This window comes from Oryctolagus cuniculus, chromosome 6 (genome assembly GCF_964237555.1).
Source record: "Oryctolagus cuniculus chromosome 6, mOryCun1.1, whole genome shotgun sequence".
Lineage (NCBI taxonomy): Eukaryota > Metazoa > Chordata > Mammalia > Lagomorpha > Leporidae > Oryctolagus > Oryctolagus cuniculus.
Window position 1 is genome coordinate 23682433 of NC_091437.1, and position 27663 is coordinate 23710095.

At 52.7% G+C, this 27663-nt stretch overlaps 1 protein-coding gene and 1 long non-coding RNA gene across 3 annotated transcripts in view; one reads left to right on the plus strand and one right to left on the minus strand.

Annotated features, from left to right (window-relative positions):
* The window catches only part of LOC127490504 (uncharacterized), a 133370-nt gene that overhangs the window by 10647 nt on the left and 95060 nt on the right, over window positions 1-27663 (plus strand). Inside the window, exon 1 of one of the 2 annotated variants that reach the window (XR_007918454.2) lies at window positions 23195-26153. The exons of the other annotated variant lie outside the window; for it this stretch is intronic. This is a non-coding gene — a long non-coding RNA (uncharacterized lncRNA). Of the gene's footprint in view, window positions 1-23194; window positions 26154-27663 lie in introns of those variants that run through there. 2 annotated transcript variants of the gene reach the window in all.
* Window positions 1179-8882, minus strand: CXCL14 (C-X-C motif chemokine ligand 14). Its single transcript, XM_070076119.1, has 4 exons — window positions 8405-8882; window positions 8135-8240; window positions 4726-4839; window positions 1179-2275 (listed from the first exon to the last, which is right to left on the minus strand). The coding sequence occupies exons 1-4, from the start codon at window positions 8466-8468 to the stop codon at window positions 2260-2262; spliced, it is 300 nt and encodes a 99-aa protein (XP_069932220.1). The 5' UTR covers window positions 8469-8882; the 3' UTR covers window positions 1179-2259.

Here is a 27663-nt window from a genome sequence, read left to right on the forward strand (position 1 = left end):
TCTGTGGCTGACCCAGCAGAAAGGACCCTGTGACTGTGAGGAATAATGCAGTCTGTGGCTTAGAGGTTGGAGAAGGGAGGGACCTTCCAGACCAGCAGGGCTAGACGGTTTGCTGGCACAGGGACCATAGGCTGGAAAGAAGGGAGACCAGGCGAGGTGCAGAAGGGTGTGGGATGGGTTTAGAGTGAGTAGAAGTGGTGAAGGGGAGGATAGGTGCTCAGGAAACAGTGGAGCACACAGTGAACATGGAGGTGATGGGGCCTTCCCCCAGCCTCCCCTCCTTGTGATACCTCATTGGTGCTGCCCAGGGACCAGACAGGGTTCATATGCCCAGATGAAGGCGGCCTCTGCTATCCCCTGCCCTGGTGGGTGCTGCTCTGCCTTGTCTCCAGGCTTCCCTGTCCTGCTCACTTTGTTCTGTGCAATGGAGAGAAGGGGAGGGCCCCAGTGTGGGACCAGCCTACCCTCTCCTGCACCCCTCACCAGAAAGGCTGCCAGGCCCAGCCACTGGAGACTGGCTCTTGGCTCCAACTGTGGCAGACAGGGAGCAGGCATGGCTCCTTGAGCAGTGGGGCAGTGGGCTGTTTCAGGGCCTGGTGACTTAGGACCCAGTGAGACAGATGGCTGCTGGGCAGCTGTGGGAAAGGCGGAGTGGCCTGGTCTTGTGCATACTAAAATAGCTGCCATGTGCCGAGTGCCCACCAGGCCCTGCTGCCCTTGTCCATGGAATCCTTGTCACACTCAGGCCCCAGAAGCTTCATGAGGTGTGTGCAATGTCGAGCTCATCTTGTAGAAGCGGAGGCTCAGCGTCTCCCTCAGGTGGGCACTTCCTGCCCGCTCCCTGAGTGCTACTGGCTCCTGGGGCTCTGAACCCCAGGCCATGTTGACTGGCCACCTCTCTGGGACTCCTCCACCCAGTCCAGAATGCACCCCCCTGCCTGTTCTGATCAAATTTCTGCTACATGCCTGGGGAGCACTGGCCCCAAAGCCTGGCTTCCTGTTCTACTTCAGGGCGTAACGACAGCCCCACACCTTCCACAGACATAGCAGTGCAGACTGGCATTTGGGAAACATGAGTTTCCTGGCCCAGTATGTTTGTCCCCATTGATTGAGGACATGGTAAATATTTTACAACCATTCTAGCTTTTAATAGGAAAATAGAAGTCAGAAGTCTAGAATTTGGGTACATTTCAAATATATTTTATTATGTTTCTTTTTGTCTTAGAAAGCACATGAAGCCGGCATGCAACACTACTGGTGACTGACATGTATGCAGCACATAGCACAGTGGTACAGCGGAGGACATTCTCACGGGCTGTGGACAAAGACAAGGGCGCGTGGCTGTCTTAGCTTTCAAAAGAGGGCTGTGTGTTCACCCCAGCAGAATTAAGTGGGGAGTCACATGTCTATTGCTTTTGTGTGTGTGTCCCTTTTTGGTGGGGGAGAAGTTGTCCCTTGTCGGTAGAACATGTTTTGGTGGCTGTGTGCTGTGCATGTCTTTGTAAATTTTCTCCTAGGGTTTTCACTAAGTGCTGGAAACTTCACATGCTTTCAGAGCATTCAGAGGGAAGACGAGACCTTCTCACAAACCCCCATGTCAGAGAAAAGCCCCCAGCGGCCCTCCCTCCATTGGCCACCGCGTGATCTTGGAGTTGATACCTAGAGTGAGTCGAAGGTGACCAGGGAGGAAGGAAGCTACCAAGCTTGAGTTCCTCAAAGAAAAGGTGCAGAAAGACCTGCCCCTGCATGCCCAGTGACAGGGCCACTACAGAGTCACACTGAGGCTGTGACCTTGGTTGTAAGCCCAGGAGAGCCCCCAGCAGCTGTGCCGAGGCACCAGGGCCTTGGAGCGGAAGCTTCCAGAGCCAGGGACAGAGCAGGCCTGCAATGAAATGTCCCAACCAAGCCCACTTTTCCTCCCGGGCGCATATAAAGCTCAAAAGCATGGTGACATATGGTCAGATACAAAAACGCCTTTTTTTTTGTTTTGTTTTAAAGGAAAGGCATGATTTCCCCCCTTTTTGCCTGTGATGAAGTCTGGGGCGCAGGAGAGATGGTCTCACATCTGGAAGCCTTTCGCACGCAGCTATAAAATGTAGAAACTGACCCTTGGTAAAAGTGCCTCGTAACAATATATATTTTGTGTCTTATGCCTGTGAGAAAGGAAGGTGTTTGTTTTGAGTTTTGAAAATCTGCAAAGTCCTTTGCTCAAAGTCTCCCAACCAGTCTGGAGTTTTCCTGTCTGAGATTTTTTTTTCCCTATTCTTCGTAGACCCTGTGAAGAGAAAACATGAGTGTAAGTGGCTCAGGTGCACTCCAGGGCTAGTGGGAGGGATGACTACAGCTCACACATGCCTGGCTATGTCCTTCCTATCAGCTTCTACCTCTGCCATCTTACTTAATTCTCAGAACCCTGTGGCACGAACCCAGTCTGCGTAAGAGGAGACTGAGGCCCAAGTCTCAAGAACTGCCAGTGACACCACCATCATGGCCGGAAGGACGTCTCTGTCCAGCTTGGCAGGCTGCTATTGGACCTGCTGCTGCTTCTCACCTGGACTCAGTCTTTGTGTCAAGACAATAGTGAGGGTACAAAGGACCTCTCCCTTGACTTGGGTTTGTAGCTTAGCCTTTTATCCAAAGGATTCAGAACAAGAGAAGAGAAAGTCCAGTTCTAGAGGCTGCTGCCTGAAGCCTAGAGAGGGCCTAGGTCTGGACAGGAGGCGGCTGTGTCTCACACTCACTTCCTCTGGGCTGCACAGCCTCACCTCTGCCAGTCACCAGTTACTGATCACCAGTACTTTCCCTCACCCCCCAAGCCTTTTTTGCATGTACGCAGTTTTGTTCTCTTTGATTCTGTCTCATTGCTGCCCCCAGATCATGCTTCACACTCAGTCTACCTCTCCACTTTCTTGCTTGATTTCTGGGCAAGGCCATGGAAATCAGACACCCAAAGCACCTGCTTCCTATGACAGCAGGAAGCTCTGGCCTCCGAGGTGCTTGGAGCTCCTGTGTCTCTGGTCCCCGAGGACCTGGACCCAATGTGTATCCCCCTCCTCCCTCCTCTCTCCCTCTCTCTCTGCAAAGGTGGCTTAACACAATTCTCCTATCTCCATTCTGCATTCAGGTAGGCAGCCCATGTGGCTAAAGCAGGACCTGCCCTATGCTTTCTCTTTCCCCTTCCAGGCCCTGTGTCATCAAAGTAGAACGAGGCTAACCCCAGAGCCAGCTCAAGGAGGTTTCTGAGATTTCATTTTCCACCTAAATTTTACAGGGGTACTTCCCCTCCTCTGGCCAGGCCACCTCAGCACACTGCCACCTTGACTTTGTCACAAAATGACGGAAGGCCTGGTACTGGGAGGTTCTCACTGCTTTCACCACTGGGATGTGCAGGAAGAAAAGGGAGCCAGGGTCATATCTGGACCTGTGGGTGCCTTCTCTCCTTCAAAACCACGGTCCAGGGGTAGGGGTGAGGGACGTTGTGGGAGTGGGTGCATGTCTCTCCTGAGCCGGATGGAGGTGCTGTTGGCTTCCTTGCTGAGCTGGCCCTGGGGTTAGCAATGTGCTACTTTTGATGACACAGGGCCTGAAGGGGGACAGCATGTGGACAGAGCAGGTCCTGCTTTTGCCACGTGAGCTGACTGCCCTGAGCAGAAAGAAGGCTTCGCTCCCATCAGATTCATAGAAAAGAATCTCTTGCCCTCATCACTTTCTATTTCAAGCAACTGCAGACGAGGCAGTTTTGGAGGCAGCACTGAAGGCTCAGGTACAGGAGCCAGGCCCAGGTGCCAGCTGTGGGAGAGCAGTGGGAGAGCTGTGGAGCAGTGCAGGGCCAGGGGATGGGAAGGCTGGGGCAGGCGTCCACCCTCTCTGCACCTCCCCCGCTGGAGGCCCGGCCCCCTTCCCTGTGCTCCCAGCACGTCGGCCCCTTGTCACTAGCCTTGGCTTCCCTCTCAGTAGTCACCTGCATGGGTGCACGTCCCTGGCTGTGCTATGCAGGGGAAGGTATAAACAGGCTCTGAGTGTTGAGGCTGGGCCTGCACCAGGACAGCTTTGCCTTCTTGCGGCATGTGGTGGGGATTTGAGGGGGTGGGTAGGCAGTGGCCTCTCTCTCCAAGGGCAGGCCTCAGGCCCAGGGCTTTGGAGCTGAGAAGCTGCCTGATGAGCACAGGGTATGGGCCTCTCCCTTGGGGTAAAGGGGGGATCTGATGTTAAGGAGTCAAACCCAAGGTACCTTCTGGCACCTGCGCAGAAAAAAGGAGTGTGTATCAGGGGTCTGGGCGGCAGAGGGCATGAGGCATCTTAGAGTAGAGAATCTGATATTGGCCTGGAGTCACCCTCATCACCTTGTGGCATCCACAGCTCACCCCAGAAGAAGCCCAGAGGCCTGCCCTAGCAGGTGACCACCCAGACAATGAGCAGCTTAGTGACTTGACTAAGAGCAGGGTTAAGGTTATGATAGAAAAGTTAGAATGAGACAGACTTTAGTCCACAAGAGGAAAACCTGGTGGTGCTCTACCAGTCTAAGAGGAGAGTAATAGCTGCTTGTTAAGGGTGAGGCCCTTGACCCTGGGGTATGTAAATAGTGTCTGGGGACCACCTGTGGCTGTTGTGATGGGGGTTCCCTCATTAGACAGGGCTGGAGGACCTGGACAGGAGTGCCGCTTCCCATGCTGAGAGCCGCAGCAGAGCAGGTGGGTAGGAGGGCAGAGGTGGGCGAGGGTTTACCTGCGCTTCTCATTCCAGGCATTGTACCACTTGATGAACCGCTTGGTGCTCTGCAGCTTGGGATGCAAGCAGTGCTCCTGCCCCCGGTACCTGGACACACTCTTGGTGGTGATGCTGAAACAGGGCAGGATGGGTAGAGGGTTGAGAGTCTGAATTATAGCCCACGTCCTTCCAAATCAGATTCCCAAGAGACTGTGGCCTCTTCTCAATGGAGCCCATGCCCTGGCTGACTCTTAGAAGGTTGGTGTCCCCTCAATCTCTGACCTACATTGAGATCTGGTCCTGTGAGTCATGCCTTCACCTTTCCCTCTGAGCCCTGGAGGTCTGGGGGAATCTCTATCCACCCCTGTTCCCAGCTGTGGGTTCTCTCCAGGGCTCAGGCCTCTCTTGGGGTACAAAGGTCAGAAGAAGTTCCCAGCTCCTGTGACCTGGACCAAGGTATATCCAGCAAGGTGTGTGGAGCCTTTGGTGGTGATAACACCTGCTCTGTGATGCCATGGCCTGTGTCTGACCTTCACCCCAGCCCCTGACCTCTGCAGACTGTCCCAGGGCCAGGCACCTGCTGAGCCTGAGAAGAGAGCCTTGTTGGCCCTGAAGCTCATTTTGAGTCTTGAGTGCAAGCTCCAGCTGTCTCACCTTGAGGTAGGAGCATGGCCGGCCTGCCCTGTAGCCTGAAGCACTCAGGCCTCCATGCACTGATGTTTCAAGGCCTAGCCAAGTGATAGAGGAGTGCGGTAGCACTTTGCACAGTGCATGGACCTGGGCTTGAATCCTAGGTTTGGCTATGGGGCCTTGGATGATCCCTGAATCTAGTTTGCCCATCTGTAAAATGGGTACAGTAACAGGACCTACCTCACGGGGCATTTGTAATGGCTGAGGAAAAGAATCTGAACTGAGTGGACACACAATGAACAGATGTTGTTAGTAATTAAGGGGGAATGAGGCAGCTAAGGAGAAAGAGGAGCCTTTGTGTGTGTGAGCCCTGGCCCGAAGGGCAGGCGAGCCTGCTGCCCAGAACCACTGTGCTTCTCCCAGCCTCTGGGGGTGGAGGGTGGTATTCAGAAATGAGTGACCCTGAAGGCAAAGTGCAAAGTGAGATGAGTAGATGCCGCTTCCGGGGGGCTCACAGTAGGGCGAGGGGTGGTGCTGGAGTGGCTTGGGGGACCTGGGGCAGGTGAGTGGGTGGGGAGGGAGGGATCTGCCAGTTCCTGCAAGTTACCACAGGTAGAGTGGCAGGGCTCGTGGGCCAGGCTTGGGATGGGGGCAGGGTTTCCTCGTGCTCAGCCCTCGGTGTGGGGGGAAAGCAAGCTGAATTTTGCCAGTAAAGTGGAAGCAGGGCATTTGTGGACAACCTGCGTTCCTCCTTTCTCTGCACTGTGCATTCCTGGGGTGCCCGCCAGTGCCAATGCTGGGAGACTGGGCCCTGACCTCACTGGACCCCAACAGGAAGTGCCTCTCCTTCCTTGGGGCCAGGATCCTGGTGTGATCTGTCAGCCTCCCTTCCCCAGTGTGCCTAGGACCCCTGCAGGAGTGTAGCAAATGTGTTTTTCTCTGTGTATGCAGCACAGCCTATAACTCCCCTTCTCAGGTTGGGTCAGTGTACAGGCTGGGCGTCCTGAATACAAAAGGCCAGGGCCAGCAGGACAGGAGGCTGAGCCCTCCTGCTACAGTGCTCCATACTGCACTGTGAGACCAGGATTATGAAAGTCAGTTGTCGGGGGTAGACGGGATCCATGACCTCCACAGTTATCAGAAGTTCTGGGTCTTGGCGGCCATCTCCTTGGCTGCTCTGGCTGCCAGGGTTTTCAGCAAGAGCTCAGTGGACATATGTATGCCACAAGTGATCCTTTATAGAGTCTGTGCTATGCTGGGTGCAAGGACTTCTCACCAAGCAGACCGCTCTGCCCTCTCCCTGAGTGGAGGTTTCTGGGTGTCTCGGGGTAGTTAGAAGACTTGCTTTTAAGTCTTTGTGGCTAGAGATCTGCTTTGGCAGAGTGCAGGTTCCATGTCTTATCTCCAGGCACTTGGGATGGCAGGAGGGGAGAGGTACCTCCAGCCCCTGCAGCACAGGGTGGGGACTCAGGAGAGAGTGACTGGGTTAGTCACGTGAGGTTCCTCTCACAGTGACATCAGGGTGCCTCATGCACTTTCCTGGCTGTTATCTCCTATCACATTAGGGCAAGTCTGGCCAGGAAGAGTAAGCTTGTTGTTGGCCAAGGGTCCTGTCCTGAGATGTCACTGTCCCATTTCCAGCAGGGTCTCAGCAGCTCTCGGTCTTTGGCACGTTTCGCGGTTCTAAGTGGGTATTAAATAGCCTCTGTCATTTTCATTCCCCAGCCTGAAAGTGCTATGGTGCTTGGAGCTCCTCCTTCAGCTCATTTGACCCCTGGCCATCACCACAAGTGGCTGGGGATAGTTTTCCTGGACTTGGTATATGAGGCCAAGGGCAAGGAATTTGGTTTTTCCAAATTCCACTAACTTTAGCCCAACTGTGCAGTCCCAGACGATGGGAGGTACAAGATGTGTCCTGCCTCAGCAGATGCAATGTGGAGGCTCTGGGGCCCACAGACCAGCCCATGGGTGGCGCCTGCCTGCCTGAGAATAAAGTGTGCCTGTTTCAGGGTGGGGAGAGACGAGGAGCAGTGGTCTGTGGCACATATTTGGAAGCTGCTTTGCCAAGGTCTCCCTTCCTAGCCAAGAGCTCATTGATGGGGAGACAGCAGCGTTGGCTGCAAGTGGTTAATTGAGAAGGGAGAGGAATGAGGAGACTCCGTGTTCTCTCACTCTGCCCCAGTTTTGACGTTGCCCCGCGTCCCCACCAAGCAGGGCTCCTGGTGCGGGGCACATTAACCCCACAGTGTGCAGGACTGCTCGGGCTCAGGGACCTGCAGGGAGTCCAGCCACTGAGGGAGGGGCCTGAGCCTTCTCCAAATGCAAACTCCAGGAGCGGGCATCGGCCAGCCTACTAGATGGTCCCCTGATTGCAAAAAGGCCCTGGAAGGAAAGTCCTGACGAGGGGATGTTTGTGACAACCTCTCTCCAGTGACAGGAGGGCAGCACCCCTCCCAGTTAGAGTGTGAGAGTATTCAGAGTGATTTCCATCTGGGGGTTCTAAGTTGGCACACAGGGGCCCCTGCAGGGTAGGCAGCTGCTAGTGCAGACCCCAAGCCTGACCGTGTGAATCCTGGCAAGGGTGACCTCGCTGTTTCCGGAGCAGGGACAGTGACCCCCTTTCCAGACTGTCGTCCAGATGGTGGTGCCAGCGTCCTAAGGACTCACTGGGCAATTACAAAGGCATCCCTGAGGCCTTGACAATGGCAGAGGAAAACGTTCGCTAACCCGACCCAGCCCCCGCTGTGCCCCTGCCCGGGGTTAAGAGACAGGAGCACGGCGCGAGGACAGAACTCACATAACCATCTTCTCCTCACAATGCGGGTACTTGGGCTTCATCTCCAGCTTCTTCACGTCGCTGTAGCGAATCTTGGGTCCCTTCCTTGAGCACTTGCATTTGGACCCTGCGGGAGAGAGTGCACGCCGGGGCTGCTCAGTTGCGCAGAGGTCTCCTGCTCTTGGGTGGCCCTGGGTGCCCATCCAGACCCCGGGGATCCTGAGATTAGCAGTTGGCATTTGGGATCCCGGGCGGGTTGGTACGGCGACAAGGGGGACCTCCGGCACTCACCATCCACACGCGCCGTGCACAGCGCCAGGAGCAGCAGCAGCAGCGCAGCCGCCAGGAGCCTCATGCTGGCCGGAGGGGTGCAGCGCGGGAGCCGGGACACAGGGAGGGTTCCGGCCAGTCCGCGAGACGGCCCAGGGACTCCGCCTGCCTCGGCTCTCTTGCCTGGAGTGAATGTCCCGGCTCAGCTCCCTCTGGCTGTGGCCGTCAGTGGGTGCCCGGGGCTGTCGTCTGGCCAGTGCGCGCTGCGCTCTGAGCTGGGCTCCACGCGCTCTCCGCGGCTTCCCTCCGCCCTCCCTGGCCTCTTTTAAATCCGCTGCTGCCCTTGCAGAGCGAGCTCATTAATATGCAGAACCACTCGGTGACTCACTGAGATTTCTCAATGTGGTGGGGGGAGGAGACCTTCCCAGCCCGCCCGCCGCCCGCCCCGGCACGGCAGAGCCGAGCAGAGATGCAGTTGCAGCTCTCAGCGGCGCACATGCACTCACTTGCACACTCACATCCGCTGCCCTCCCGCTCTCAGTGCGCCCCTCCACGCACTTGTACACTCAGACTACAGCGCTCACCCTTCCAGTGCCGCCGCTCTGCCTCTGCCCAGACGTGGCGGCGGAAAGGCTACAAAGGGCGCTGCTTTTCTGACTTGCTGGATTCTCCCTCCAGCCAGGCAAGCGTACCATTCTGAGCCGCTGGCAGACCCAGGCCTGAGACCCAGTTCCCTGATGAAGACTTCAGGTGCTGCGTGTGCCAGCAAGCCTGACCCCTCAGGTGAGAGCAGTCCCTGTTGGGCCAGCGGCTCTGGGGGTCAGAGCACAGGGCAGCTCTGGACAGAGGTTCCTCACGGTTTGTCCTGCTGTGAGCCCTTGCCTTGGTTACTGGAACTGACTCAAAGAGTCTGTGTGTGGGGAGTCTTGGTCACTGCCTAAGGAAGGCACCCTAAGGGGGGGGGGGTCTGTGGCTTCTCTAGGCTGTGTGGGTGGGGACAACCAGGGGTTCCTCAGAGTGACACTACGTTCCAAAGGTAGACGGGGGCTTGCAGGGAACATGACAGCACTAACCATCTGGACACTGTAGGCCTGTGTGGTACACTGTAGGGGGCAAGGAGTAGCCATGGTGGCAGAAATGCCCAAGTGATGTCACCACCCCAAGACTTCGTTCCCTCATCTGTAAAGTATGGGTAGCCACAGTGCCTGTTACAGTTGGTTGTGAGATTAAACACAGTGTCAGGCAGGGTGCCTGCCCTGAGCCAGTGGCCTGGCATTGTGACTCTCTGTATTTTATATATACTGTTTCATTCTTAGAACTTCTTTTCCTGGTTGGCACTTTTGAAAATATATTCATTTTATTTGGAAAGGCTGAGACAAAGATCTTCTGCCTGCTTGGTTCACTTCCCAAATGCCCACAACAGCTGGGACCAGGCCAGACCAGGCCATTCCAAAGCCAGGAGCCAGGATCTCTATCTGGGTCTCACATGGAAAGTGGGGACCCAAGTCCTTGACGCATCATCTCTGCTTCCCAGGGTGCATGTGAGCAGGATGCTGGAATCAGGAACAGAGCTGGGGCTCTAAACCCGGCACTCAGATGTGGATGCCAGAGTCCAAGTGGCGTTTGTTTTTGTTATTGTTGTTGTTGTTTTTTAGATTTTTATTTATGTATTTGACAGGTAGAATTACAGACAGTGAGAGGGAGAGACAGAGAGAAAGGTCCTCCTGCTGGTTCACTCCCCAAATGGCTGCAACGGACGGAGCTGCGCCGATGCGAAGCCAGGAGCCAGGTGTTTCTTCCTGGTCTCCTATGCGGGTGCAGGGGCCCAAGCACTTGGGCCATCCTCCACCACCTTCTCAGGCCACAGCAGAGAGCTGGACTGGAAGAGGAGCAACCAGGACTAGAACCTGGTGCCCATATGGGATGCTGGCACCGCAGGCGGAGGATTAGCCTAGTGCACCATGGCGCTGGCTCCCACCTCAGGCCTGTCAGCTCTCACTTCTCAGTGCAGCCTTCCACGAGAGAGCCCGTGACAGTACTGGAATGGCTGAGGCAGTGGGTGGCTGAGTTTGGCTCCAGTGGCAGAGCTTACCGAGGGCTATGCTGTCATCTGGCACTTCCGGGGGGTATCCAGGGCTATGTTTTCATCTGGCACTTCTAGGGGTGCAGGCGCCCAGAGGGGCTTCTGGGAAGACAAGGGAAGGAGCGGGGGTGGGGGGAAATCTGTGTGGTCTCCTCCCTGCTCAGGAGAGTGTTGTAGCCTCAAGGGATATGGTTTGTTTTTATGGTTATGGTCAGTGTTAGTGTTAGTGTTAGGGTCCAGGGTTAGGCTTAGTGTTAGGGTTCAAGTTTAGGGTTTTGGGATAGGGATAGGGTTAGGGATAGTGTTAAGTGTAATGGTTAGAGTAAGTTAGGGTTAGTGTTCAGGATTAGGAATAGGGTTATGGTTAGGTTTCAGGGTTAGATTTAGGGTTGGGGTTGTGGTGGTGGTAGGGGTAGGGTCCGGGTTAGGGTTAGGGTGGGATTAGGGATTAGTTTTAGGAGTATGGTTAGGGTTAGGTTTGGTGTTATAGTTAGGTTTCAGGGTTAGGTTAGGGTTGGGGGTAGGATAAGAGTTAGGGTTAGAATTAGTGTTAGGGTCATGTTTAGGGGTAGGTTTTAGAGTTGGTGTTAGGATTAGAGGTATGATTATGGTTAGAATTTAGGGTTAAGGTTTAGGGTTAAGTTTAGGATTAGGTTTAGGGTTTAGGGCAAGGGTTAGGGTTAGTCGGGGTTAGAGTTAATGTTAGGTTTAGGGGTGGGGTAGGGTTTAGTGTTTCTTTTAGAGTTAGGGTTAGTGTTTAAGGATAGGGTTATGGTTACAGTTTAGGGATAGGGTTGGTTTTGGGGTGAGGATTAGGTGTAAGTTTTAGGGTTGTGTTTAGGGTTAAGAGTATGCTATGGTTAAAGTTAGGGTTGGGTTTAGGAATAGGTTTAGGGATAAGGTTAGGGTTAGTTGGGGTTAGGGTTAGTGTTAGGTTTAGGGATAGGGTTAGGGTTAGGGTCATGTTAAAGGAATGGTTAGTTTCGGTTAGGGAGCCTGCAGAGCAGTTGTGCCCATCCTGAAAGCAGGACCCAAGCAGGAGCTGAAGATGAATGTGTGGGAGTGACTTTGGCATTCATGTTAGTTTCCTAACATTTAAAGTTTTTCTTAATACAGAAGCAAAATGTTTGTTATGGGAAAAATCAGCAAACACAAGGCTTTCCACCCACTCAGAGAGCTCTATCAAGATGTGAGCAGGGGTAGCTTTCCAAACCCTGTTTGTGTGTGTGTGTGTGTGTGTGTGTGTGTGTGTTTTTGCCTTGCATGTGAGTGAAAAATGGGGTGAGGCTGCACGTACTGTCTCATAACCTCCTCGTGTACTTGCCGATGGGTCTTGGTATGGTTCTGTGGGACTAGTTTTGGTTCTGCAGGTTCTGTTTTATGGGTATCTCTTGAGTCCAGGTAGTACAAGGGCTGGGAGATGGGTGTGCTGAGTCAGACTGCCTGGGTAGAATCAGAACTGTAGGTACTGAAGGTACATGACTGAACTCCTTTAAGGTATTGATTTACTCATCTGTGAAATGGGGCTCATAAAGGTTCCTATAGCATAGGAAAAATTAAATGGGATGGTATTTATAAACCTTGAATGTGTTCCTTTGCAAAGTGCTGAGTGTTTTGTAAGTGCTAACTTCTGCTGTGATCACGTTTTTGGATATAGAGTGTCCCTCTATCCAGTTGTGCCAATATTAATGCCCTGATTACTTCCTGATGGATGATTTTTAATCATGTGCTCTTGCAAACAAAACAGTGTTGGTTGACAGAAATTCTTGTAGCTCAGTTTTGAAGTAGTCTGTTAAATTGAATCCGGGATCACTGGGCTATGGGATAGGCCTATTTTTAAGGCTTTTCATAAAACTGCCCTCCAAAAAGAATGCATTTTATTTTTTAAAAAATATCTATTTATTTACTTGAGAGGCAGAGTTATACACAGAGAGAGGGAAAGACAGAGACAGAGGTCTTCTATTCACTGGTTCATTCCCCGATTGGCCACAATGGTTGGAGCTGGGATGATCTGAACAGGAGCCAGGAGTTTCTTCCAGGTCTCCCATGTGGGTACAGGGTCCCAAGCACTTGGGCCATCTTCCACTGCTTCCCCAGGCCCTCAGCAGGGAGCTTGATTGTAAGTGGAGCATCTGGGACTTGAAGTGGCACTGATATGGGATGCTGGTGCCATAGGCAGATGCTTAACCTACTATGCCACAGTACCAGTCCCAATACGTTTTATCTTGAAAAAGGGATTTCTTAATTACCAAGTGTGAAATACTGATTTTCATTATCAGAATATTTCTAACATATTTGTTTCAAGAATCTATGAGTTAATTATGTGGAGTCTAAAAGTCCTAGAGCTTGTGAGTCTGGCATTTTAATAGGAAAAAGTCACTGGTCCTAAAACACAGCCCTAAGTTCCACTACTACTTGAGCTGGACCAGAGGTCAGGTGTTCCTCAATCTAACAGGGGTGCTGGTCTTTAGTCTGCAAAATACAGCAGTTGTGTCTGCACAGATGGAGCTGACCACAGTTTGTGTGTGAGCTCCCCTGGAGCCATGGGTACAGGAGAGGATGGAGGGGGGCCTTGGTCTCAGGTGGCTGTGGGAGAGGCTGTGCAACTGGGCAACCATGCAGTTGGCCCCCAACACACCTGCAGGGCACAGACTCTGCTGAGCCTGAGCTGGGTGGCTATGCAGCCACGGTAGGGTGGTCCTGGGGCAGGGAATCCCATGCATTGTGCCACCGTCTGCTTCGAGAAGTCCCCTGTGGTATAGGGAAGGACGGTACATATGCCCTGCCTCTTGAGGTACAGCCCCCCACCCCGTGTTTGTGTGTGTGTGTGTGTACATCCCAACAACCATTGGTGGCTAAGCTGACTTCTACAGATACAGGTGGGGGGGCACAGAGCAGGAAGGGGGCAGAAGCAGGACCTTATTCCTGGAGGGTGCAGAGACTTGGTGATTTATATATTCTGTTCACATTTACTGAGAACCCACTGTGTTAGGGTCTGCAGAAAGAGCTGGGGACCTGAGGTGACAGAGGCAGGTGTGTGTCTGTCCCTAAGTAGCTCAGTCTCTAGTGGGTTATGCAGTAGCCACAGGGGTTGATGGGAGGTCCCACAGAGGCAATGTGATAGAGGCAAGCTGGTGCCTGCGACTCGTCAGATGGCTTACTGGAGGAAGCGACCTGGTGTTGGGCATGAAGGATGAGCAGTTGGCCGATTAGGGCCCTTCGTCATCCTTGCTGCTCACACAGGATCTTCGGGGAGCAGTCCCTGCCCCAGGTCCTTCTCTGACCCAGGATCTCATGTGGCTATACCTGGTCTTGGCCCTCAGACATCCCAATGGCTGTATCCCAGGGTCCTTGCCCTGGCCTCACCCTTTGCAGGCTGTGGTCAGGCAGCTGTCTGTCCTGTTGCCCCTGCTCCAGTGTTCGCTTTCCAGACCTAGCTGTGCTAACACCCTTCCGACTGCAGCCACTCCATGTCTCGCTCAATTTCCCTGTGCCCACTGTGCCTGCAGCAGCCTCACGACACCCTGTGTTCCTGTTTACCTGGGGGTATACTGTAAGAGTCTCTGCTCTGCTGGTTCTCTCAAGATTGGCTCTGTGTCTTCTCACTGGTGCTTGGCTCAGAGCAGGACTCATTCCTGGCTAAGTGGAGGTGATTACCAGGAGAGTGGTTTTCAGGAAGCCCCCAGGTATGTGGATGGACACCACACTCTCAGTCTCCTGAGCGGATGTGGCTTGCTGGGCAAGGCTGTTTCCTGTCCTGGAGCTGGGAGACAGACACATCAGTGTCTCCTCTCTTACACCTCCCACTCACTTCTTTCCTTTGCTGGTCCCCATTCGGCACAGTCCTTCACACTGCCTGCCTGCCCAGAACCTTGTCCCAGGTACTGAAGGGCTAGGGTCTCCAGAACAACTCCTGCATTTGTTGTTTTTTTTTTTCCCCAATAGCATAGAAGATGTGTTACAATTTTGTTTTTATTTTTTAAAAAGATTTATTTAAAAGACGAGCAACAGAGATCTTCCATCCACAGTTTCACTCCCCAAACTGCCACAACAGCCTGGTCTGGGCCAGGTTGAAGCCAAGAGTCAGAAACTATCCTGATCTCTCATGTGGGTGGGAGGGCCCAAGCACTTGTGCCGTCTTCCACTGCCTTGCCAGTTGGAATAGCAAGGAACTAGATCGGAAGCGGAGCATCACAGACTTGATCTGGCACTCCAATATGGGATGCTGGTGTGGCAAGCAGCAGCTTAACCCGCTGCGCCACGTAGCCCCGGGTTTTGTTGTTGACACTGGGATTGTTCAGGGATGCTGAGTTTCTCAGCCCGGAGGAAACCTCAGGGACAGCTGGGTGGGACTGAATTAGGCTTACGGCAGCCCGGGGACAGCAGAGTCCCTGCCACCCAAATGGGAGTGGAGGATGCTCTGAGACTTCCCCCACACAGGGGACAGAGCATCAGGTCCCATTTGTTCCGCCCTTTCTTCACTCAGCAACACCCCTGCAGATGACATCTTTGCATCGTGAAGCAAAATTAATTCCAGAGAAAGCCCTCCATGTAAATGAGAAAAAAGGTCTCAAAGGACAACGCAGGGGGAAATTTTCTTAAATTCATACAAGAATGGGCCTCCTTGGCAGCAGTCAAGGAGATGCGCATCAGTGCTGCAACATCGTGGCACTTTGGTTTTGGTGCTACCCTTTAAGGAAATGTTTATTTTTAATAGTTACATCCAAACAAAATAAGGAAGGAGCGCTTTCATAAGCCTTGGTTGTGTGTTGTCACTGCAAGGGTTTAGGGAAGGTATACTTAGAGTGTGTGTCCAGAGGGATTGAAGTAAATCACTTGATCCCATTTATCCACCTCAGAAAGTCTCTTCAAAAGCCAGTGGTGGGGAAACGCCACATGGAATGATGTGTCTTGGTAAAAACAGTTACCCTGAGTGCCCAGACCGGGGATGAGGAAACCATGGAAGAGCTCAATGCAATGCTGTGGTGGTGTGAAGACACGATTGCAGGCCCTGGGCTCCGCAAGGAGAGAGCAGGGCTGTGCAGACACTGGTGACAAGGATGTCATCAGCCCTGCATAAAGGATGGTGAGGAAAGTGACGCTCGCCATCCTCTCTGAGTAGTGTGGCCTGGGCATGCGTTGCAAGCTTCTCTGCTCCCTTCCCAACTCATCAGAACGTCCTTAGAACAGAAACTCAGGAGCATTCAACTCAGAGAGGCCTTGGCAGTTTAGGTCAGTCCCATGCTGAGGGCCCAGGCTCCATCTTCAGAGCTGCCCCCTTTTGCTTGACACACATCAGTTTACCCCTGCTGATATCACGCCGTCATCTTCTGCCTTGCTGTGTCTCCACCTCTCCTGCCAGGCCAGGCCTCATGTTCTCAGGAGGGTCCTGGAGCTGCCCATTACTGGCCTGCTTTACAGCCTGCTCACCACCCAGCCTCTAGCCACACCCTTTAATTCTTGAGTTTCTAGAAAGCTCCAGGTGCTTCTCAACTTGAGGCTTTGCAGCTACCCATTCTGCTGGGAAAGTTCGTCCTCTCCCCTTGGCCGGCTGGTTGTGCCTGTTTACTTCGAACCTGCAAAGGTGTTGATTTGCAGGGAGGGAAGCGTTCCTGGACAGTGAATATCTTGCTGTCTCCCAGCCAGGGAGAGGCCCTGCTGTCTGTCTATCTGTCGCCTCCTTTTCTCTCTGATCATTCCTTACACTTACAAAGTCTTGTTCAAGGTCTCCCCCATCAGCCCCTGAGCTCTGGATGGCAGAGGTTGCTCTGTATCTCATTAACTGTCCCATGTGGTCATAGGGCTTGGCAAACAGAAGGTGCTCAAAGAAGGCACGCCTGGATGGATGACGAGCGAATCTGTGTGCATCACGATTTTGTGTCAAGAAATTAGATCCTGCAATCAGAATTACTGTCTTGGAATCCTGGCCTACCGCTTTGTGCCCCTGCCCCTTCTCATGTAAAAAGAGGAGGAGGAGGATGCTGATAATAACAGTAGTAGCATTAAGTAACACTTGGACTTGATGAGGACTAGAGAACCCTCCAGGGTAGGCATGAAGTGCAGGTCCCTGTCATGTTGCACATGCCCCGTCTGTGTTTACTCCTGTTTTGTTTCATGGTTATTGAATGTCCAGAGCTTGCCCCTCCTCTGTGGTGTGCTTGGCCAGTTCCTTTGCTTTAGCATTTACAGGCTGCTCAATTGGCACTTCCTCAGGGGCAAAGCCTGCTCTGGATGCTGCTCTAGTGGTCATTTCTTTAATTCTCAAAACAACCTCCTGCAGTAGACCATCCCCATTTCACAGGGACTGGGTCAGGACTCTGCCCCGTGTAATTGGCAAGTGACAAAACAGGGATTCCATCCGAGCAGTATGGCTCTGGGGTCCTGACCAGAATGGCGGCTGCAGGCTGCCTGCCTCCTGGAAGTAGGGGCACCCTCCCCACTCCTGCCTGTCTTCACCGCGCCTCCCCTTCCCACCACGCTGCTGCTATCTGATCCTCAGCTCCTTTCCTTGGAGGCTGTCCCAGGGTTTGTGCCCAGCTAGGGTGGCCAGATTTAAGCAGGATACAGGATAAATTTGTTGGGTCAAACTTATGCTAAAAATTATTTGTTGTTTATCTGAAATTCAAATTTAACTGCACATCCTAGACCAGCGCCAAAGGTGGTCTGCAGCCCTTCCGCAGTAATCTTAGATACACAGACTTGAGCTCCCAAGGGTCTGTCATGGGCCAGGCTTAGGGAGAAGAAGGCTGGAAGAAGCACCGTTCTCTCTCTTATAGGGTAGAGTGGGCATTTGTGCTGTAATGGGGAAGAGAAGGGAGACTGACAGGCAGGAGTGGGGGGAAGATGTTCTGGGTGGAGGCCACAGCTTGCACAGAGGCTCAGAAGTATGGAAGGTCAGGGGTTCCCCAGGACCTTGAGAGAGCACTAGGGGTGGAGGGCAGGGCTGCTGGTAGGGAGAGGTGTGAGGGGGAAGTGGAGTTTAGCTCCCACTTTTGCAGGGCTGTGAACGCCTGAGGATTGGGCTGCATCCAGAATGTCTCAGGGACACACTCGGAAGTTCCCTGTGGGAGGCTGGCGTGGCTGGTTGTGGCCTCCCTCTTGGTGGTGGGTGAAGGAAGGGTGGCAAAGGGGGTTCTGAGGCGAGAGAAACCTTGGTCAAGGGAAGTCTTTGGAGGTCAGATCAAAGCTTTATCTCCCCATTCCTGGAGTTCTTTGCCTTCAGAAAACACAAGACAGAGATGGAAAAGGAAGGTTGGTTCTTCGTTCTGTTTGTTACCAAGAGGGCAGTATTGGCGATACTGGCATTTTTATGTTTCCCAGTCTCTGTCAGTGGGGTCTCCTGCTCCTGGAGGAAGCAGCACAGCCGGAGGGAGGAAGTAATGGGCTTGGGGTGAGGGGTTGCAGCTCCTTTGCTTTTAAATCAGTGTTTCAGGCAGCCCCTGTAGGAGGTCAGGGTCAAGGGTACTGTTCAGAGGATTTACCTGCCAGTCGAACACTACCCTTAATTAATCTTGTACGAAGAAAACTTTTCAAGGAACTGTTTGAGTTATGTTGCAGTCTTCTGTCTTAGCAGCTAGGCCTTGCTTCTGAACACGACCAGGTTCTTAACGGTGAGCGATTTAAGGCCGTAAAAGAATTGTCATAAACAGCTCCCTGGAGCCAAGAGCACAGCCCAGATTTTAAGCACATAATGGAATCATATCAAAAGCAAGGCGGGGCGGCAGGAGCCATAAATCCTCCCAGTGCAAAATCTGTCCATTGTGAAACTTGCACTGAAGGGAAACCAGATGTGGAAGCCGTAGAGGGGCAGGAATGGGGGGTGGAGGAAGGGCCCTTGCAGAAGCAGATGCCACCTACTGCGCCCTGGTGGGGACCCAAGTGCCAGAGGCTCGGGCTTCGGAAAGCAGGGCAGGGAGGTCTGGTGTTGGAGGGGAAAGCCGGAGGCCCAAGGGCTGCAGTTGCTGTTGCTGCGTCTGCACTCACGGAAGTGTTTGTAACTTTTCCCTGGATTTTTGTCTTTGAAGACATAACATTTGGAGCAGTTTTTTAAAAAGGTATTTGAGATCCCATGAAGAGAACACACATGTTTGTTCTACAGAGGATAAACGTAACCAACACATGTGGAAATCCCTTTAGAATGGGGTAGAGAGTACACTTGTGCACCTCGCTATCCTGGGCCTGAGATTCAGGTGTGTTTTATTCACATAGGCAAAACTGTGTGAAAGCAGCATGTTGAGTTGTGGCAGGGTACCTGCTCCAGCCCAGGGTGGCAGTAGCTGCAAGCCAGCAGCTCACTGTGATGCCTCAGTGTAAGGCACCCATGGCCCCAGGCTCCAGGCTGTAAAGAACACTGTGTGTGTGTGCACATGCGTGTATAAAGATTTATTTTATTTATTTGAAAGTCAGGATTAGAGGGAGAGACAGAAAGAGAGAGAGAGAGAGAGAGAGAGAGAGAGAGAGATCTACTGGTTCACTCCCCAGATGGCTGTGATGGCTGGGGCTGGGCCATGCTGAAGGCAGGAGTCAGGAATTTCTTCCAGGTCTCCTATGTAGGCAACAGGGGCACAAGCACTTGGGCCATCCTCCGATGCTTTCCCAGGCCCATTAGCGGAGAGCTAGATTGGAAATGGACCAGCTGGGACTCGGACCGGTGCTGATGCAGGATGCCACTACTGCAGGTGGAGGTTTTATTCACTGGACCACAACTCCAGCCCCAACTTTATATAATAAAGAGATTTATTTGTTTACTTGAAAGGCAGAGTTATAGACATAGAGAAGTATAGACAGAGATATCATCCATCCACTGGTTTATTTGCCAAATGGCCAAAATAGTCAGAACTGGGCCAGCCGGAAGCTGTGGGTCTGGAGCTTCTTCAGGGGTCTCCCATGTTGATGGCAGGGGTACAAACACTTGGGCCATCATCCTCTGCTTTCCCAGGTGCATTAGCAGGAAGCCAGATTAGAAGTGGGGCAGCCAGGACTTAAACCAGTGCCCATATGGGATGCCGGTGTCTTAGGTGGTGGCCTAACCTTTTACACCACAGTGCTAGCTCTAAGAACAAAGGAAGCACTGATATGAGTTCTGGGGCCTAAGGGGGTGGCTGTGGGACACTGCCATTCAGATAGGGCTCTAGGAGAGCTTACCTGGAGCTGGTAGTTGAAACAGACTTTGGAGGAATGGGAGGATTTAGACAGGTAGAGAAGGGGTGGGTAAGGACAGCACTGACGACACAGCAGCAGAGATAAGACTCTAGGGGTCAGATGTGTGTGGTGGGCGGGCTTAGCTGGTGGATAGGAAGGTGGGCAACAAGGCTGTTTCGAGGAAAGGTTTGCATGCTGGTGCCAGCCACGTGTAGTTTGATTGACAGTGCAGTTTTGTGCTTAGTTCCGCATGAGGCCATTTCATCTCCTATTTCTTAAAACGAACGGTCAAGCACAAATCTGAGTAAGCCATGCAGTTCTTAAGACAGCCCAGCAGAACCAAGAAGAAAGGCCTCTGTGGAGACATCTTCCATTCCGAGAACCAGCCTGTGGGTCCTGCAAGCCTGTGGCAGGGGCTTGTGCACCTGTCTGTCTTGGCTTACATTATTTCATTGACACTCCCACCCCCACTGAATCCCCGCTTAAAGAGGTTGGGAGGCTTAAAGGACCCTGTGGGAAACACTCAGACTTTGTTTTTCTAAAAACTTTATTCTTTATAAAAATACTTATTTGCTCTTTTTTTTTTTCCACTCAGACTTTCTGAAACATGAACATTTCCTGGCTTAGTGGTTTTTAATTTGAGGATAACAGAAATTATACGTATATATTCTCTAGTACCTGCAGTTGGGGAAGACTTCAGGCCTTTGCCCACCCATTTTGCTCAACCACAAGCTCCCCGAAAGCCATGAAAAGTGAGTTGTGTCCCCTGCTGCCCGGTTTCTGGCCACGGGCTCAGTGCTATGGGGGCACTTGGTGGGCTTCCCAAAAGTGGGAATGCTGCAGGCTAGGCTCTGGCAGCTCAGCCAACAGAGACCTGGTTGGCTTCCGGCAGCTGCTGGTCGCATGCGTGGGCGTTTGGGGATTCCTGAGGCTGCCCTGTTCTCCGTGTTTGGTGACCGACGTCTTCTCACAGGCGTTGACTTTTGGATGTTGTGTGTTGCCCAAAGAGATTTTACAGGCACGTTTTCAGTCCAGTCCGGCGGCTCTCTTGATGCCTTGAGTTCCCAGGTTGCTTTGGTGAAAGAGAGAGACTGAATTTTTGGAAGTGCCTGTAGAGTTGGGTTTTGGGGTGGTCTTTCCTGTGAAGCCTCATGAGGGAGAAGCTGGCCTCTGAGGCAGGAAGGGCAGTGAGCAGCCCCTTCCCTGCCCACACCCAGCACCTGGGCTGCAGGGCTGCAGGGCTGCAGAGCTGCAGAGCTGCAGCTGGAGGTGGGTGAGGAGCCAGAGGAGGGCTCTCCCCTCCATTGCTGCCCATCCCTGCCTGCGAGGGCCTGGGAAGTGCTGTACAGTCCCTTGGTGTCCTGGCTCGGCCTCTGAGCCTGTAAAACTGCTTGGAGACCCCAAGAATGCACACGCTCCCCCTTTATTTGTAGATTGTTTTTTTAATGAAGGCACCTGGTCCCCTTATGCTCCGGGCGCCTCCGAGGGCCCAGGGATGAGGTAGTGGAGGAGAACAGAGGCCTGCTGGGGGCTGTTTAGCCGGAGCGATTCCAGGGCTGCTGTTAGCTGCCCCTCCAACCCCCAACACCTGGGCCGGCTGCATTGCTCCCAGGTTCTTAGGAAAGATAGTATCCTGCCTGTGAGGCCTGAGATCTAGACACTTCCAGCGCTCAGGCAGAGTGGACCAAGTGGACCTAATGTGTATGTCTCCTGGGGTTCTCACTTCTGTGCATTGTGCAGCATGTTCCCATTGGCAGAGAGAATCAGTGACCTTCCCATAGTTGCCAGTGAATGAACAGAGCTGGGCTGTGAACTGTCCCATCTGACTCCCAGGCCCACGCCCTGCCACAGCCTACCCCACCCCACCCAGGGCTGCCTAACACTGCTCTTAGGGCAGGAACTTTTGGGCTGGGAGTGTGTGGGGCCCACCTGGTCCCTGGAGTTTTCCCTGCTGCAGGTACCTGTGACTATATCCCTGGATTGTACTTCCCTAGGGTAGGTGTGTCTCTTCCCCCATCCCATTACAGTGCAAGTGCAAAGCTCTGGGGGTCACACAAGGCTCCTACAGCTGTATTTATGCCAGCTGTGTTTATGTGGCAGACCCTCTGACTCTCTTTTGGGGGATGAAGAGATAGAGGGCCAGAGCAGAGAGGGACCTGCTGAGGCCACAAGATTGGACACAGTTTGTTCTCAGATGTTTGAGTGCTGGCACCATGCCTGGCTTGTCACTTAGCTTATTTTAATATTTTTTTATTTACCTATTTGAGAGGCACACACATCTGCCTTCAACAGCCAGAGCGTGGAGTTGGAAACCCAATCCAGGACTCCCTTGTGGATGGCAGCCACCCAGCCACTTAGATCACCCTGGGAGCCATTCCTGCTGCCCCCTGGGGTGTGTATTAGCAGAAAGCTGGAATCATGAGTTCAGCCAGGGCTCAATCCCAGGCATAGTGATCTGAGAATGGATGTCTCAGGCAGTGTTCTAACTACTAAGCCAAAGACCCATCCCTAGCATGTCACTTAGATGTTGGTGGCATGGTCCTTCTGTGCATGGAAGATGACTCAGGTCCTGGGTTAGGGGCCAGGCCTATACCTGCTTGTCACAGCAGTCCCTGTGGCCTAGCTCTGGTCTCAGCAGCAGTTGTGTTGAAGGGTTCTTGCTCACCCCCTCTCATGCTCTTTGCCTCCTCTCGCTTTCTCCCACAGAGCCTCCTCCAGCCTGCGGAGCTCCTGCTGCCCTTACTCAGTCAAAGCCTGGAGATGTCAGGTGGGGTAGGGTAGGCATCTCTGGGGGCAGATCCCAGGCATTGGGTAGTGGGGGCTGGTGGGTAAGTGGCCCAGCCCTGCCAGCCAAGGTGCAGTTCTAGGAGGCACCTGCAGGCTGGGGGAACCCTGACAAAATGAAGCCCCCATTGCCTGTACCCATGACCTCAGTAACCCCCTTACAGTATGACCTTTTCTCCTTCTTGTCTTTCTCTTCCTACCCCTCACTCCTACCTGCTGAGATTCCTCCCCACTAAGCTATACAGGCCCAGAATCAGGAAGACCTAAGCTAAGGAGCGCCCTCGGCTGTCCCTGCCCTAGCTCTTTGCAGGGTGAAGGGCCCTTGAGAGCACCCCAGCCCTGCCATGTTAGTGTGGGAAACCAAGGCTGAGCCAGGGACTGACTCGTCCATAGTCTCTTAGCACTAGGGCAGGACTAGAACACAGCGCTGTGGACCCCAGACTCAGATCCTGAACGACACACAGATCCTTGCCTGCCCCCGGGCTTGGGGGCTTGGTGGCAGGAGGGGAAATGTGAGCTATAATGTGCTGCACACCTGTTATATGCCAAGCCCCTCATCTTGTGGTCTACATTAGGGATGTGGAAGTAAGCTTCCACGAATAGACATTGTCTGTAACCCCAGGAATGCTCTCTTGCTCCTAAACGTCTTTACTGTGTCCTGTGTCTGAAAGTCCACTGTTAGAAGTTCGCACCTTTGAAAGGAGGCAGGTGCTCATCAGAGTCATGCCCTGGCATTCTGGCTGGGTAAAAGGTGCCTGCTGTTAGGTGCACATCGTTTCAGAACAGTGGGTGTTAAGGTCCTAGAAGGAATGGGTGTTGAGGGATGAGTTTGGGAAGGAAAACTTAGACCTCTAGGAAGAGAAAGAGGAAGGTACGTTGGGAAGGATGGAGAGAAAGGAAGCGCATGAGCATGTGGAAGCAGGCAGAAGGAGCGAGGCTCTAGGAAGCTGGGGGATCTGATTCTGACGCAGGCACTGGAGAGAGGACAGCAGGCATCTGAGGCATCCAGAGACTCTGAAACCCACTCAGCACCAGCGCCTTTGGGCAGAGCGCTCAGCCCAGCAAGGAAGATAGGGTACAGCAGGGGTGACTGTGGGAGGGCAAGAGCCTTGGTGCCGTATTCTATGACTGATGTGAAGATTATGGCCACCCCTGCCCATCACTCAGGATCCTGGAGCTTGGATGTCAGCCTGAGAGAAACTCCATCCGAATCCAACAGGACTGTGGCTTCGCAGACTCTGTGACTCCTGTTGAATGGTCAGGGGTTCATCTCCAAAGGGCCGGAGCACATTACTGGGGATCCTGAGGTTGTATTGTGAGAAGAGCTACTGCAGCTCTGCTGACCCTCCACTCTCCTCCCTGCTTCTTCTTGTTCTCTCCTCCTCTGTCACGGGTGTGATTGAGGGCAGAAGCCAGGGCTTCTTTGTCGCTCCCCCTCTTCGTGGAGGAACGACACAGAACCCTGCGCTGTTCTTTCGTCTGCTCGGCCCTTCCCGGGTTTGCTGCTGGTTCTTCCCGGGTTGGCTACCGTCCCTCCCACCTCCGTGGAAGGGCGGTTCCCCCTGCCACTTTCCCCACTTCCGCGGGGGAGCGGCACACCGCCAGCCGGCTCTCTCGGGGGCTGCACAGATGTTCCTTCAGATAGATGTTCCTGGTGCATGTTGTCTCTCTCCTCCTTTATAGTCCTCTTCCACCAATCCCAACTCTGCTACCCACACGCCGAGTACGCTGCTCTCCTCCAATCAGGAGCAGGTCCCACAGTCTATTGGTTGAACTGGAGGCAGCTGTGTAGAAGCTGTTTCCTCCTCTCCCAGCGCCATATTGTGGGAGAGCAGATGCATAGAATAAGTCTTAATTCCAGTAACTTAGTCTAGTCTGAGTTGCTCCCAGTTGCTCCCCACACTTCTTGACCTTGGGGACAGGATCAAGTGCACAGGAGGTCCTCAGGGAGATGCTGGCTGACTGCGTGCAGCTGCTTGCTCTGGTCCTGGAGGGGCTCACGGTTCCCTGTGCTCCGACCCAGACATCAGCCTCAGTCACAACCTGTGTGTCCCTACCTCAAGTCACACTCAATGACCATTTAGAATTTGTAGCCTCTGAAAGAGTCAAGCAGAACAGGAAAGAAAACAGGTGCTTTGATGCAGGTGGACAGGCAGTTCCACTTGATTAGGTAGCATCTGCAGTTGATTAAGCAGCACTGTCAGGCTCCAGCACCACAAACCAGGTTCCAAGGGTTCCCTCAGAAAGCAGACGAGGCATGGCATCTCGAGGGCCTGACTGATGAGCTCATACTGTTACAGTGATCCCTTTCTGTGGGAATCTGACATCCAGGGCTGGAGAGAGCAGTCCCTACTCCACATGTACCATTCTTTTTTTTTTTTTTTTTTAAAGATTTATTTATTTGAAAGTCAGAATTACATAGAGAGAGAAGGAATGACACACACACACACACACACACACAGAGGTCTTCCATCTGCTGGTTCACTCCCCAGATGGCCAAAATGGATGGAACTGTGCTGATCTGAAGCCAGGAGCCAGGAACTTCTTCCAGGTCTCCCACATGGGTGCAGGGGACCAAAGACTTGGGCCATCTTCTACTGCTTTCCCAGGCCATAGCAGAGAGCTGGATTGGAAGTGGAGCAGCCAGGACTTGAACTGGCATCCACATGGGATGCTGGCACTGCAGGTGGTGGCTTTACCCACTATGCCACAGCACCAGCCACCCCCCCCATTCTTTTCTTAGGTCTTGGGCCCCGATTTTGTATCTTGGAGGTGTGATCAATGCTTATTTGAATCTGATCATAGTCTTGTTATAATAATTAACAAAGTGATGGCCAAATGTTCTGAGAATTGGAGGAACCATTATTAGGCACATTGGTATTTATTTTGTAATTAGGGCTAGGAGAAATGTCCGATTAAAGACTTTCTAAGTTCTATGACCAGCTGCCCCAACCATAGATGGAGCAGCAATGAGATAGCATCACATTGCTTACCTGCTCAGTGTTAGGGACACGGTAGGGATTCACTCAGAAATCATGAAGTGGATAGATGAATGCACAGCCTCAGTCAAGAGCAAAACAGAATCCAAGCACTGTGACTTCTGAGGGTTGCCTCTGTGACTTCAGCTCCTTTAAAGCATCAGTGTTTGCTGGGGGTAGACATCTGTGTCATTGCAGAACTGTACTTTGTTTAAATTTCCCTTGGGACAGAGTGGCTTCAGTTGGAAATACTTGTATAGAACAAGAGATGTGGTGAAACCTGACAAGTCCCCAACTCCCAAGTCCTGTAAAATGCAGAGTGCCCTGGGGGACAGGAGATGGTGTGAAACAGTGGGGAATCTGAAGCTTTGGAGCCTGGTAGCACCAGGTTCAGATCCCACTGTTTTGCTGTGTGACTTCAGATATGTCTCTTAATCTCTTGGATCTCAGTTTCCTAATCTGTGTAGTGGGGCAGTTCAGTACCCTCATGGGAAGACTGAAGATGGCATGAGCAGGTACTCCAGTGCCTGGCTGTGGGAGGTCACAGTTGAACTAAATACAATTGCCCCTCCCTCAGGACAGCTCCCAGGGGAAGAGTAAATACAGAGCAATGGGCAGCAAGGGTGACATCACAGTCAGACGCATTTGTGAAAGGGGGCATGTGGATATACAGCCTGGCTGAGTGCCAGTTTGTCTGTCAGTAGCACCTCTGCCCAAAGGGTGCCAACTTCCTTGTGTGGATAGTGCTTTACAGTGAGAACAGCACAGTCACACGTGGTCTCAGGTAAGCTTCTTTGAATTCCTGTTAGGCAGCAGTCTCAGTGATTACTAACCCAACTTACAGATAAGAAAACTGAGGTGCAGATAACCCAACTTACAGATAAGAAAACTGAGAAGGGAATGGTGTTGAGACATGGGTTGAGATAGAGCCAGAACCTTGGTCTTTCAGCTTCCTGTCTGAGGGATCAGGACTCAGCCTCAAGCGTCTGTGGTGCTTTGGGCCCCTTTCCAAAGAGTCCTTGGTAGAGAGCAGTGGAGCCTTTCATCTTCAGGCAATGTTATCTGGCAAACCCCCTTATTCCTTGGCTAGTGTCACCTCCCTGTGGCCCAGTCAGGTGCAATTTTTAGAGATAAGAATTTTTTTGACAGGCAGAGTGGACACAGAGAGAGAGACAGAGAGAAAGGTCTTCCTTTTCTGTTGGTTCACTCTCCAATGGAAGCTGCAGCCGGTGCACTGCGGCCGGCGCACCGCGCTGATCCGATGGCAGGAGCCAGGAGCCAGGTGCTTCTCCTGGTCTCCCATGGGGTGCAGGGCCCAAGCACCTGGGCCATCCTCCACTGCACTCCCAGGCCATAGCAGAGAGCTGAACTGGAAGAGGAGCAACCGGGACAGAATCTGGTGCCCCGACCGGGACTAGAACCCAGAGTGCTGGCGCCACAGGCGGAGGATTAGCCTATTGAGCTGCAGCGCTGGCCTAGAGATAAGATTTTATGAGCAGGGCCCGGTTATGCCCAAATGCACTGGGTATCCCTTGCCTGTTGTCTGCCCCTGAGGTTGAAGCATATGGTAACTGTGTTCATCCTCATAGGCTCCTGGGGAGCAGAGCTGTTGCAGGTCTCACATTGGCTGGGAAGGCCACCCATGGACAGGCACTGATGATCAGGGACATGGAGCTACCAATGCATGGATCACCATTCAGGAGCTCTGTCTTGGCAGAAAAGCTGTTATGTCTTCCACCTTGAAAATCTGAGCATTCTGCTGGGCAGACACGACAGTGACGCTGATGGGATGGCTATGTGGTGACAGCAGAGGAGGAGGTAGAGAGAATAGGTGTTCTGAGATGGGCATGAGCATGGAGCCTGGGTTTATCTGGTAGGTATGTGACCCTCAAGCCCCTATTTCCTCACTTGTAAATTCTGTATAATAATGACTTGCATCTCCCTCAGATGGTATTGAGATGATATGAAATATTTGTAAATGGTGTGATGTAATAATTTGTACATGGCACATGCTCTGTCCCTGTTCACTTTTGTTATCTGCCTCTGTTCATTCATTCACTCAATGCAGGTTGCATCTAATCACACCAGCAGCTGTATGAGGCCCCAGCAGTTACAACCACAACAGTCACTAAATCATCACTTACCTGAAAGGGCCTTTTGAGTACCAGTTCCTCCTCTGTGGTTCCCTTGAGAGTGACCAGCGTCAGGTGCTGGACACTGTTTCCTGGGCACCCCCATCTGTCACTCATACTTTACTCTTGCCCGACCCATCCCACTCAGGAGATCTGAAAAAG

Coding starts and splice junctions, on each gene's coding strand:
- CXCL14 (XM_070076119.1), bottom strand. CDS start 8,468: ATGAGGCTCCTGGCGGCTGCGCTGCTGCTGCTGCTCCTGGCGCTGTGC. Junction 8,241..8,404: donor GTGCACGGCGCGTGTGGATG/GTGAGTGCCGGA, acceptor TCTCTCCCGCAG/GGTCCAAATGCAAGTGCTCA. Junction 4,840..8,134: donor TGTGAGGAGAAGATGGTTAT/GTGAGTTCTGTC, acceptor GCCCTGTTTCAG/CATCACCACCAAGAGTGTGT.